This window comes from Odontesthes bonariensis, chromosome 10 (genome assembly GCF_027942865.1).
Source record: "Odontesthes bonariensis isolate fOdoBon6 chromosome 10, fOdoBon6.hap1, whole genome shotgun sequence".
NCBI classification, from domain to species: domain Eukaryota; kingdom Metazoa; phylum Chordata; class Actinopteri; order Atheriniformes; family Atherinopsidae; genus Odontesthes; species Odontesthes bonariensis.
Genome location: NC_134515.1, coordinates 6467771 through 6481069, shown reverse-complemented (window position 1 = coordinate 6481069; position 13299 = coordinate 6467771). Strand labels below are relative to the sequence as shown.

The 13299-nt window shown below is 39.6% G+C and overlaps 1 protein-coding gene across 2 annotated transcripts in view; it reads right to left on the bottom strand.

Annotated features, from left to right (window-relative positions):
* The window catches only part of prex1 (phosphatidylinositol-3,4,5-trisphosphate-dependent Rac exchange factor 1), a 78445-nt gene that overhangs the window by 48276 nt on the left and 16870 nt on the right, over positions 1-13299 (bottom strand). For both annotated transcript variants that reach the window (XM_075476070.1, XM_075476071.1), the window contains exons 2-6: positions 13227-13292; positions 12914-13036; positions 5957-6061; positions 2322-2423; positions 1865-2026 (exon numbers count right to left, since the gene is read on the bottom strand). In XM_075476070.1, the coding sequence (XP_075332185.1) occupies positions 1865-2026; positions 2322-2423; positions 5957-6061; positions 12914-13036; positions 13227-13292 (558 nt within the window). The remainder of the gene's footprint in view (positions 1-1864; positions 2027-2321; positions 2424-5956; positions 6062-12913; positions 13037-13226; positions 13293-13299) is intronic.

Sequence of the window (13299 nt, the reverse complement as noted above, 5' to 3'; positions counted from 1 at the left end):
CATCCGGAACTAAATGCAACCATGTGTGGACTCAGAACAACATCCTCTCTGTGGCCTGCAGGGTACCTATCATCCCCCACCACGTCCCCACATATGAGATTTGGGCTTCGGTGTGTCTTATTTCTGACATGAGGCCCATCAAAGACCAAAATCAGATATGCCCCTGGGCAGCCCCACCCTCTGCCTCCACCACCACAAAGAAGAGCCACACCATTAACTTGTGATTACTATTTCTGTGATTGATGCTCATATTCCCAACCATCATGGAGAGAAACATCTTTCTCTAAGCATTTTGTGTCTTAAAAGTGCATTCTTACTGAGCTGAGGGAGGGGCTTGTGTGTCAGACAATCGATCCAACCTCATGACAACTAAACTAAGCTGTGTTGGGGGTGTCGATGAGCATGTGGTATACTTGTACCTGCACACAAGCATACATGTCTAGCAGTATGTGTCTGCATACACATCTACATTACGGTCTAATGTGTATGAAAGAGTGTGAAGTATACAAATGTGTAGTAGGGGAGTGTGTGTGTGTTTGTGTGTGTCGACACAGAGCGTATCCAAGAACTAGTAATGCGTCTGGGACTGATTTGACACTACTGGCGGTCTCCTCCATTAGGGCTGGAGGTGATTAGCCGTTGAGAGTGGCTGGAGAAAGGAAAGAAGAGCGAGACTAATGCTGTTAGGTTGAAGGTTTGCTGGGGGTGGCAGGATTGGAGTAAAGTGCCTTCTTAGGCTTGTTGTTGGGGAGAAAGCAGTAAAATCTGAACATTTACAGTCTACTTGAGGCTTTTTCCTGAACAAACCAGGGATGTTTTCATTTATTGTACGATATAGTTTAAATTTGTTTTGGAAATGTTTATGCTACTTGGGCAAAAGATCACCATACCCATTGTGAAGGTGATGCTACATGCTGCTTCGATTGCATCTAGTATTTATCTCCAGTTTTCAATCTTATCAATAAATGATTGTTTTGTGCTCCAAAATCCTACAGTGGAGTCTCCAAATTTATTGTTTTGTTCTGTTTAAGATGGAAAAACACACGTTTTAAACTGAGCAGGGCAGATTTCAGTTTAGCATTCTAAAGTACAATTTCAATTATTGACGAAAGCTATCTAATAATTTATCCGAAGTATTTACTACATACAAAAAGAAACACACATAAAAAGGACTTGTTCTACGCAAGACCACAAAACCCTCATTATGGTCTTTACCTTATTCAAATTAAACAACAATTTATCGTCTTGGAGGACAGTCTTTAGTCAAATTGTGACTTCTTTTTTTTTTTTTTTTTAAGAAAGACGGGAGTCTACAGAGACTGGGTCGTCCCATTGGGGCCCACTCTGTGCTTCATCAGTTTTCCTCTCTGTCCCCTCCCAAAGTTCCACCATATAACGCTCCTAGGACATGTGAGACTGGAGCTCTGCCTCTTAGGTCTCTTTTGATTGGGCAGTGAGCCTGTTGGCAGCCTGTGGGCATAGATTGTCCCATTGGTGCCCATAAAGACAAGGCCTCTGTTGTGGTGGGTGAGGGAGGCGTGAAAAATGCACTGGACCTTTCCCTTGGCTCCCAAGCCCCGTCTGTGGCCCCTGCGCTCAGAGCAATGATTTAACTGCAGTTGAGTTTAGTTGTTCAGACAGTTGATGATTGCGGTAGTTGATGTCTTTCTAAAACAAATCTGGTGGTTTTTTTATGTGGTTTTCTTGTAGAATTCTCTTTCTCAGTTTGCCGGGAGCCATGCATGTGTTGCATTTATGTTTGTATTCTTATACAAAATGCACCTATCAAGATTTCCTTTCCATCTCCAAATTGTATAATCCTTCCTCTTCTCCATCTATTTTACTCGGTCTTTGTTGCTCTCACCTCCCAGCCTTCAATGTGGGACTGCAGATGTTCTAGAGCCTCCAGCCTCTCCATCTGCCTCTTGGTCTCGTTGATGTTGGAGCAGACAGCTTTCATGGCCTGCAGAGCCTCTTCTACTGCTGGATAATCTGCATGCTTCTTAGGAGTCCTTTTAAGTAGTTCCTACATTGTGGTAAAAGGAGGTTCAACACATGAGCTATAGAATTTTCAAAAGCATGCAGAAGAAAATGTCTTAGAGGGCGGTTATGTGGCGTGTGGGAATTATACTAGTATAATATATAATCTGTCTGATTAAGTTTATAAATGAGTCATCTGTGTCAACAGAGACATGTTCTGCTCTGCACTCGAACATGCTTTTTCAGTTTTCAAACTGTCAGAGCAGGATGGGATATGACCAATAAAGCTAGTGCTACTTGACGATAAGACCGTTGGCATCATTGCTGAAACTATAAGTTACCTTCAGCAGCAGAGGGTACTTGCAAATCCTCTGAATGGGAGAGAGAAGGTAGCCCTCCAGAGGAATATCTGTACTCTTCTTCCCTCCAAGTAGCATACAGTGCTTCAGAAGAAAGAGGGGGAAAAAAACAGCATCACAAACAACTTTACCCAGATATATGTAATTCTGTTGTTTACGAATGTGTATTTAAACAATGATTAAAATATGGGTAGACCGAAAAGATTAGAGAACAGAAAGTGCTAGTGATTCCACAAAAACTGTAACCACTGTAAGCAAATCTGTGCAATGCTGGAACTGAGGTTAAGACTAATTGAAAATGAGTTTCCTTGGTAAGGCCTTGCTTTTCAAAGTGTCTCTTGATGTAGTTACAGAGTAGTGGGGTATGTCACCTTTACCATCCATGTTGCATAAAGTGCTATGAATTACACAGCATCAGTCTGCAGTCCACAACTATTTTAGGACATTTGCCAATGTTTTCATAGCAATTTTTCCAAAATTAAACTTTAATTGCCTGTTGTTTTTTATTTGCATTCTGTGCCAATATGTAAAGGAGGCAGCCAATCTATATATGTCCAGATGCAGCAAAAAATCCCTCTTAGAGCAATGCCTGGGATGTAGTATGTTTTCCATCTGTCCTTTATAAACAAGTTGTTAAACCTGTATGGAGAAAGGGCTTGTGTGATTGTGAAACATGCGTTTTGCTGCCTTTGAATGGCAATGAATCAATAGAGGAACTCATTATTTTAGAATGCATGGTCTTGGTTATTTGTGAGTTTGTTTCTTCTTCAAACATCATCAGATTACATGACTCTATATGGAGCAATTAGAATGATCAACTTGTTTATTCAATAATCACATTGTTGCTGGACCTCTGCACAGGACCTTGGATTTGGTCATTCAAAACCACAACAGATGTACTTGGTCAAATTGCTTCAACAACATTCTGCAAGCTTTAGTTTGACGAACGCACATATTATTACACGAATAATATGTAACACAGGAAATTACATTTTCTGTACAGCTGCAAGCAGATTTGGGGATTTACTGTAGGTTGTTTACCTGTGACATTTATAGCATATTCAACTGTTTATATTTTGGTCTTGTTAAACCTAATGCTGGGTAACAAAATCCACTCAAACATTCTGATTTTTATTTGAATAATTTAATGAACTCCATCATTTTTTACTTTATGTAGGGAGTTATTTCACCTTTAATTTTCACATCATCATCAAAGCTCTAAGAGCTCAACTTTGGCTTCATATGTCCACAGAAGATTATCCCAGAAAGACTGATTTATTTCTGAGTTTCTAGAAACATGAACCATGTCGTGGGCTGTTCCTTTAGTAATGGTGTCCCTCTTATCCTGACTTTGTTCAGTTTGCAGTGTATGGTATGGGCTCAAAACTATTAATCCAAATTGCTCTAGGTCAGCCTGAAACTCTTAAAGTTATCTTGAGTGATTTTTTTCCCCCACACAAACTTAACAAACTTTTCTTATCGAGTTTCTTCTCAGCATCATATCCTAGAAGCATCTTAACTGCAATCTTTTATGATACAGAAGAAACTACAGTTCTAACCGAGTGTAAAAATCAAACTCTTTGATCTAACTGGTCTTGTTTTAGTATGAACGATTGTCTGATGATCTTTTCATCGCAGTTAATTTAAAATTATATTCATCTAACATTTGGCCTAAAATTTGACACGGGCATTTGTGAAAAAGACTGAAAACGATTATCCTCTTGTCATGCAGTAATATGCGCATCTAAACACTGTGTGAACAATTATAATCATGCACAAGTGATGTTTTGTTTGGGATTTATTTCAGCTGAGAAACTACTCTACAGTTATCAAAACAGTGCTGATAATTGTGTTTAATGAAAATTTCCTGTTTACATTCATTTCTTTCACAATCTTTTTTTTTTTTGTTGTTCAGAATCCTTGGACAGCTGTCAAAATTTCACAAAAATATCCACACTTTTAAATAAAAGGATCACTGAGAAACCACTTAAATGTATCCTCGGTGCTCAGAAAGTTTGGGCTTTAAGATACTGTTCCCCAGAACCAGCTGAGGTGTCGGAGGCAGTGCAGTTGCAGTCATGGTTTCTCTACGCTTTGCATTTTGTTGGAGCGCAGCCTGTTGGTATACTATGAGCTCATGGGATGGGATAAAAGATCAAAAGCAACCATGCAGATACACCGCTGGTGTGTTCTCAACTGGGAAGTAAGAATGGAGATAGCTGAAGAGCATTACAGTCATATGGCAGTTTCTTTCAAGTCTAAACAGAGCAGAAGAGGCTGGTGAGAGTTGTGAAGCATTTCTATTGAAAAAGGCAAAAATGAAACTTTTAAATTCTACAGATTCCTACTGTGTTAATCTCTCTTCTCGACCATTTCTCTTCCAAACCCCCACTTCCACCGCCAATTTTCCCCAGTTTCCTTTCTCTCTCATGTTCTGCTTATTTGTAATCTGCCTGCCTGAAGCCAGAAGTCTCGCTGCTCATCACTCTGACCTCCTTTTGCTTTTACTTCACTCCTCTCATGTCTTACAATACACCTAACACATCATTTCACCATATTTCTATCATGATAGAAATTCACACAAAAGCTGCAAAGAAGCCAGTTTTGACTCATTTTGGTCATCACCTTGATGCTTCACTTTTCTAAAAATAGTATTTCTTTGCCAGATCAACATACAGAACCTCGTGTTTCTGTCTAAATTGCAATTATCAAGTCTTGATGTTGCAACGCAGAACACAAGTCTTTATCCTGTTTTGAGATTATATTGAGCAGGTCGGACTGCTTTGATACATTAACAGATGTTGCATACATTTTTTTTTTTTGGAAGCAACAGTCTTACATGGTCTATACATACAGTCTATACATACCTATTACCCTCTACATGACTAGACCCGGAAGAGCAAAAGACTAAAGCCCAAAACAACTCTGTTTCCAGCCTGTAGATCAAAATAATGCCATGGAAGCAAACCAGACAATGACAAACAGGGGCCCTCGGATTTGACTGCCAGTCCCAAAAAAGCTGCCAACTCTCCGCAGCTGGCTGACCCAGAATCTGCAGATGATTTCATTGGTTGGGACCCCGCTCAAGGGGCCCTGTCACCATTCTAAGTTAATTTCATTGTCCAGGACCCAAAGGTTTGGGTGTCAAAACACGGAAACAGCTGGCAGCGGAAACACTACAAGTGTAACAATACACAAAAGTGACCTTGATGGGGGTAGCATCCTGTCCAGGCAGGAAAAACCCCCTGACCTTGTTATGGTTTCTGCCCCTTATCCAAGTGTTAACATGGAAGCAGAGGTGATACAAATGAAGAAAAGGGAGAGGCATGGATAGATGCCAGAAAAAAAGCAAGTGGAGAATCACAGGGGGAAACAAGTGTAGGGAAAAGGGAAAAAAAGATTACAAAACATTAGTCCAGCAACAGCTAGAGAAGAGGATACCAACCAATGTGACATGCAAAATTGGTAACAATTAGGTGTTTTCATACTTAAGTAATAGAAGAAATGTCAGACAAAGTGGGAAGAGGAAGAAAGAGAGTTAAAATGCAGAAGGCAGATTTAATGACTCAAAGAGTCAAACAAGTGCAGGGTGAGCCATTGGAGATATGCAGTCTTACCAGTAGGAAGGTCCGGATGTTGGGGATCTTGTTTAGCTCCATGAGAAGCCTCAAAGCCTTCTCGTGGTTACTGCAGTATTCGCCATATACTGAGAAACTCTCCCTCTGCAATAAAAAAATGAAAAAGAACAGGTCAGGACTCTACAACAGGGACCTGATGGTATGCTTTACTTGTGTGCTCATAAGAAATCAAATTAGACACCTAATAGCAGGAATTTTGACAATGCAGAAGTGGGACTTGGAAAAATGTTCCCCTATTTCAAAATTTAACAAGGTTCATTTGTACCATCACAATAAAAGTGGTGCAAATATTGGAACTAATGCTGTATATTTGTGACTTAGAAAACTATCATCTCTGATCTAACCTAATGAAAAGTGACATACAATAATGAGCAAATCATATGCACTTATAGAAAAGAGAGATGCTACTTCCTGGACATTGGGCAAGCTGAACACACCTGTTTTTAACAAGCAATTCATGGCAGAAAAAGTCACCACTTTATCTTTCAATGAACTTGGAGCAATCATTTGATATTTAACGGTTCTTTAGAAATCTAATGCTTAGCCATTGTAGTCTTGTTTGGTCATGGAATGTTTTAACACACACAGCCCTTGTAATACATTAAATTTATGCAACATAGTATATTACTTTAGTGCATCACACCGTTTAAAGATGCATTAAAGATGAGTTAGGTAAATCATACTTCTGTTATTTAAATATGGGCCTATTTTCTTTGCATTCAACTAATATTTCATAAATTTTCATCATATCAAACTTTAAATCTTTACATTTCCTATTTGACATGACAGAGTTTGTGCAAACTTGATTTACTGAGATCATAATTTTAGCCATAATAGCCTAAATAAGTAGTATATCTTATTTGAAAAATGCTAAATTATGTCATTAAAATGTCTACTTCATAGAGTAAAAGACCAATATACTATTCACTTGAGAATTTTCTGATCACGTTTGAGAAATGCAGACTTGGAAGATTTGTCTCACATTGTCTAAATAATGGATGATGACATTAATCAGAACTGACCCTAAATGTGGTTACTTGAGCATTTGTTAACCACAGATATTTTCTAAAAGTTTAACTCAAATAGTCTCTCTGAGGACTGCTTTTACTTGCGTGTATGCCAGCTTTCACGAGTTGAAGTGCTTTTAAGGTTTTGGCTACCCTTCCAGCATCTAATCGTGCAAGAGTGTAACTACAGCAATGAATAGTGAAGAAATAGTGCATCGCATCAAACTTTTTAAGACATGATGTTCTAACATACATGGACATCCTTTGTCACACTTCTCTTTTTTCAAAGCAGTCTACGTCATGGTGGAAATGAATAAAAAACAAAACACAACACTTCCTCTTTTTTTTGCCTCAGGTGATCGCATCACATTAAAAGCACAGCTTTTGTTAAGCAGGTATTTAGGTTGGATTATAACATCATATACAACACCTGAGCCTCTGAGCCTCTGAAGCTTGAAATGCATTATTAATTAAACATATTGTAGACAATAATGTACACACAGTGTCACAGCTGAAGCTGACTGTACGTCCTGTATCTTACTGAAACATATTGTGTTTTCTTAATTATGGGGATCTTCAGAGATGTGAAACCATGTGTGCGTGGTGGAGTCTTTTCTTCAAGTTTAAACACTGTAACCGTCATTTGAAACAGCCCAAAAAGTGAAATCTGAAACTGCAGGTGTTTGGCCACCGCTTTCAACCTCAACTGAAAGGTTGCTTCCCTCAAGGTTTTGACTCTGAATGGACAAAATTCATTCAGAACAATTAGTCTACAGAGTAATACAATAAATTCATACTTTTGTGGGTTCTATAAAGTGAAACATCTTTAAATGGTTGCCGTTTCAGCATTGAGGACGAGCACAGATGTGCAAAATACTAATGCATGCACATAAACAGACTCGACCTTCAAGCAGTGTGTCCCTGCTTGGTGCACGTTCTGTTTAACAGGGAGTCCCAGTAGTGAGGACAGAAGTCAAACAAAGTTAATATGTTTTGGTTTTTTTAACACCTCCACTTAATCCCACTATCTTGACGGGTGTGAGCTGAAAATCTTCTGTACTTGTGTGACAGTGTAAGCGGTGGGGAGTGTTTACCACACAGGCAGGAACAGAAATACACCCCAAACCACGTTTTGGCAGGAGATTCCAGACCCAACTACCTCTGGGAGCAGCAGCTGGGCAAGCATATGGTGTGAAACCCCAGTACACTCGAGTTAGATGAATACAATACACAGCTAGGGGGGTCAGTTTGCTCTTTTTGTCCACATGTATGTAAAAGTGTAAGAGCAAGAGCAAAGCAAGAAAAGGCTAGATAATCTGGTTATATGGGTAAAGCAGTAAACTGGTGCTCTGCTTATCTACTCAAAGCCATGCAAATTTGACTTTCTACATAGGCGTTCGTAAGACAATAATAAAGAGGACAACAAATGTAGTGCTGAGAGTTTGTCCACAGCAGTGTGCAAAATGTTCCAAAAGTACATCACATCACATGCAAATTTTGCATAGTCAAGCAAGTCTGTGTTTTCTTTTACCAAAAGATACTCCTAAACTTCATGGTACGCTTTATGATGATGGTGTTGGAAAAAAAACTTCATAATTTGGAGGGTGAAAAACATTTTAAAAAGAACACCAGCCTAGTCCTTTTAAAGATATGCTCCAGCCAGACTGAGCACATCTAAACATTCTCTCCAATAAGCTGCTATTCATTACACCACTAAACTAAACTTAATACGTATTCTGCCCGTCTGCTTTCCCCAGTTATTTAGATAAACAAACAGCCGACCCTGACTACATTGAACGCGCACCAGTAGGAAAAACAAGCAATAAACAGAACACGACCATCTGGAATACTGATGCTTGGAAACATGTCACAGTATTCCACATAATCTTTTGAGGTTCCTTGTACCTGAACTAAACTATTCCATGCTATTGTAAAACAAACCAAAGCTAACTGACTGTAACAGGAGTGTTATTGGACATCTAAATATAGCTGATGTGTATTAGTTTGAACTTATAATCTTCCTGGATATGTTTAGTGGCTAACCATTTCACCTCTTAATCACCATCTGCAACTGGACCCTTCTGCTCACAAAAAAAAAAAAAAAAAAAACTGGCAAGCCTGTTTCCAACTATGTTTACTTATAAAGCCCATACCAAGGTATTTCCTTTACTTGGGTGACAACAGCTAGTCCATTTGGGCACCTTTAAGGTAGCTTGCAAGTCTAACTATGGCCAAAAAGGGGATGCTTTCATTTCTGCAGAATTCATTCTAAACATCAGGACTGCTCTGAAAGACAGCAGTTGTGCCCAGAATAGCTCAAAGACTTTGCTTGTTCCTTTGATAAACATAACTCTTTATTTGAATTCTACAACATTGGAATGTTGTTACTGAGACTTGGATGGCAAGGTAGTATCACAAACCAAGAATCACATCAAGTGAAAGCCTAATGGGTGTGGCTCAGAGATTTAAAAAAAATGCATAATAACTACAGTGTTGCCTCTTGCACAGTGGAAGCATATACATGCCCTAAAATAGATTTAATATCGATGTTCCTTGATAATGAGTCACTCCTTCATCTTTGCAGAAAGAGACATTATCTGGTTAAAAGTGGAAAAAGCTATTTTGTCACATCAACTACTGAAGGAGCAATATCCCGTATCATGTTTAAGATGACATGCAAAAGTTCAGTTTTATTCTTCCCATAAATTAAAAAATGAAAATAAAAGATATTAGTATTTACATGCTCAGCCTCCCAAACCACCTTGGCAACATCTGACTTTGAATAGCAATGAATCTTCCCTGTTTTCTTCCCTAACTCTGACTGGCAGACAGTCTTACGGAACAATGCGGGAGGTTAATCAAATCCCAGTCATGGTGTTGACCTCTGGTCGAGGTCAAGGGCCATGGCTGTAGGGCGCCAGACGGGGCCACCTGATTGGCTGAGAAGTGTCAGCGCTGAAGGAGACAAAGGTCATGTGTTCGTGAGGGAAGTGTAATGGATACACAGGAACAAAGGTGCTGTGTGGGAAGCTCAATACCTCAACGAAAGAAAACAAAAACACACTGGCACATTTAATGCGACACAAAGACATCAAATCTATACATATATTAATGAATGCAGACAAAACAAAGATAAATGAAAAAGATGCGAGAGGACCAATTCAACAATGTGAAATAAACTACAGCACAAAGAAACCAGACGTATCAGGCTTTGACACAGGACAATAATTTTTACTTTTTCCTTCACCAAGGCTGGATTTGGCAACATATACAACATTCTGAGAAACATTCTGTATAAAACTAAACTAGAAGTCCTGTTTAGGCCATTATCTCTGCCTCGCTTCAGCTTCTGATGATTCTGCATTCGCTTTTTCTCTGAAGTGGGAAATTGAAATTCTGCTCTACCAGTCCTTTATTGAATGTTTTATATCCCAACAAAGAAATCAGACTTCTAATTGGCGTTCTCTAATTTTTCACTCGTTGGCAGTTATAAATTCAAATTCTTTTTTTTTGGTCATTGAAGTCACCATTGGTACAGCACCCGCAGCCAATACAGAAACAAACATGGGGGACGTATTGGCCATATAAAGAGCAGTTCTTCAGTTAGCCACTACAACCTTGAACAAGACACAGATGAATGGGGTGACAAGGAAGTCAATAATTTATGGAGAAAATGTGTGACACAAGAATTATGAAGCGAGTTCTTAATTTCGTTATCAACTGCAAGCAGATGTTAAGTTTGATGATGCTATTTTAACAACCTGGGCTGTTCAACAGATGATTCCCAACTAGGCTGTGCCTAAAAGAGGGATCAGTAGACTCCCAACTGTCCACGGTCAAACTAGGGAAATGTAAGTATTCAAGAATAAAACTGACTGTCAAGTATTTTTCCCTCCATTAGGTCGGCGGTCTGAGCTTTCAGGCTATCCACTGTATGATCTCTCATACCATAATAACATGCTCCAAGGGTCATTGAGTACTACAGATCTCAAAAGGGGCAGACCCTGAGGAGGAGAGGGGCAGAGTGGTGTTGAGAGGGTCACTCCACCCACATCCCTAAAATTATCCACTTGACTGGAGGGGTAAATTGATTGAAGAAAAAGGATTTGTACTGTCGCCCTGTGTTACTTTGACTAAAGGATTTGGATACAAAATGTCATCACATTAGCACGTTGTCCAAGTAGTTGTTTGTGTAACGTTTAAAGGTTTAAATTCCTGAGTTATTACTACTACTACTACAAAAAAAAAGCCTTTTATGAAAGCTAAGTGATCTTTGCCCACCAAAATTTAATCATGGGGAGGATGTGAGGTCACTTTAGACCAACAAAAACTCTTCAGTTTGTTCTCGAGTTAAAAAAAACAATGTTGAAAAGATTTAAAGGGTAAATTAAATTCAATTTAAAGGGTATTTTACATCATTACTTTAATTATATTAGTGTAACAGTAGCATTTATTGCTAATTTCTTCTCTCACAACTAGTGATCATCATACATTAGTTTGATATCAAATAGTTTAATACCTTCAGTCAAATCAAAATTATGTAGAGATCAACAATAATAAACTGGTTCAGATGGAAATGCAGGCACCTGCAGCTCTCTCTCTCAGTCTGCCCACTTTATTTCCCAGTCTGAGCACAGAGCGATGGGGAAAAAAAACACGTTGAGCTGCTCTAATCAATTCTCTGTCCTGACACTTGGCCTTGCACCATGACAGCTCTCAAATGTGTGGAGGTACATTTTGATGAGGCAATTCTGCACAGGGGATTAAATGTTAGGCTTACTACGAGCAGGTAGCAGAAAGATTGTTACCGACTGTGTTATAACATCACAACAAGGTTTGGTGTATCTCATAAAAACAGTAAATGGAACAAACTACCAGCAGAACTGAAATCAGCCCCAACTGTAAGCACTTTTAAATCCAGGTTAAAAACATTTATCTTTCGGTGTGCTTATGGTTGAGTTTATATCTTTCTTTTTCACCCTCTTCTTTGATTGCTTTTAACTGTGTTTTTAATTTTTATTCTATTTTTTTTCTCTTTAAATTGCTGCTTCATGCTGTTCTTTTAAATGCCTTGTCTTTATGTAAAGCACATTGAGTTGCCTGTGGTATGAGATGCGCTATATAAATAAAGATGCCTTGCCTAAATCAGAGCCAAAAAAGGAGATGTTGTCCCACCTCTAAGAAACTAAAATTCCACTTTTCTTATGGCTGTGCTCCTGCAACACTGTCCTGTGAGCTGGTGAGGCACATTGATGGTGGAATACCAAGCTGATGTATTTTTGTACCTTAGTGAAAGTAAACTGAAGATAGATTACCCGATCAGGACAAACAGAAAGAGAGAGAAGGAGCTTGAGATTGAGTGCTACCAGCAGAAACATTGTCCCCTCGCTGAGTGACACACCATCTCTTCCTCCCCGGACACAGACCCTTCTTTGTTTGTTCCCTGGGGCCATACGAGTTCAAACTGAGGGGAGCTGGGTGAGTGGGGTGGGGTAGTGCGTGTTAGACTTGCAGAACGGAGAGATACCTCTTTATGGAGTGATGGAGTGGCAAAAAAAAGGGGAGATGGTAGCAGAGACTGGTGAAGAAAAATGGAGCAAAGGGGCAGCCTTTCGCATGACAGGATGCAGATCTGCTCTGAAAAGGAGGAACAGTAATGGAGGTGGTCCATGAGGCTGTGTGGGTGAATGGGATGTCCAGGAGATGGGAGGGGTGTTTCATGTGAGAAAGAGAGAATTAAGGAGTATTTTCACAGCAGGCTTTACACGCTTTCCCTGCATCTGTGGTTACGGGTAGCCCGTGAAAAGAGTTGGTGTGTGTTTTCTGCATGGAAGTGGTATTCCCACATGCAAGTGCTGCCACATGCATGCCTGTGAATGCGCGTGACAGCTTGCTGTTTAATGTGCTTTTGTGCGTGTCGTGCTCTTACAAACTGGAGGAACACGTGTCCCAGTTCATGATGAGGATAGGGTTCGGGCTGCAAACTGGCCTCCACAGCAGACAACACCTCTTTGTGCAGCTCCAGGATGTCCTCAATGTTTGAAAACAGGATCTATATAAAAAAAAGAACGATGCAAAGGGAGGGGATTCAAAGGAAGGAAGAGATAAAGAGGAAGGGACGGAGAGAATGAAAAGGGTGGTAGAAAAAGAACATTATGGATAACATATTTCATCTGAGCGTCTCTGTCCAGAGTTTCCAATACATTAACTTGCTGGCTTGGTCTTTTAGGTAAGCCACCTACCTTGACATGTTCAGGTGAGAGACACTGTTGGTCATCTGCAGTCTGTCTGATTCTGTGCAAAAATGCCTGCAGA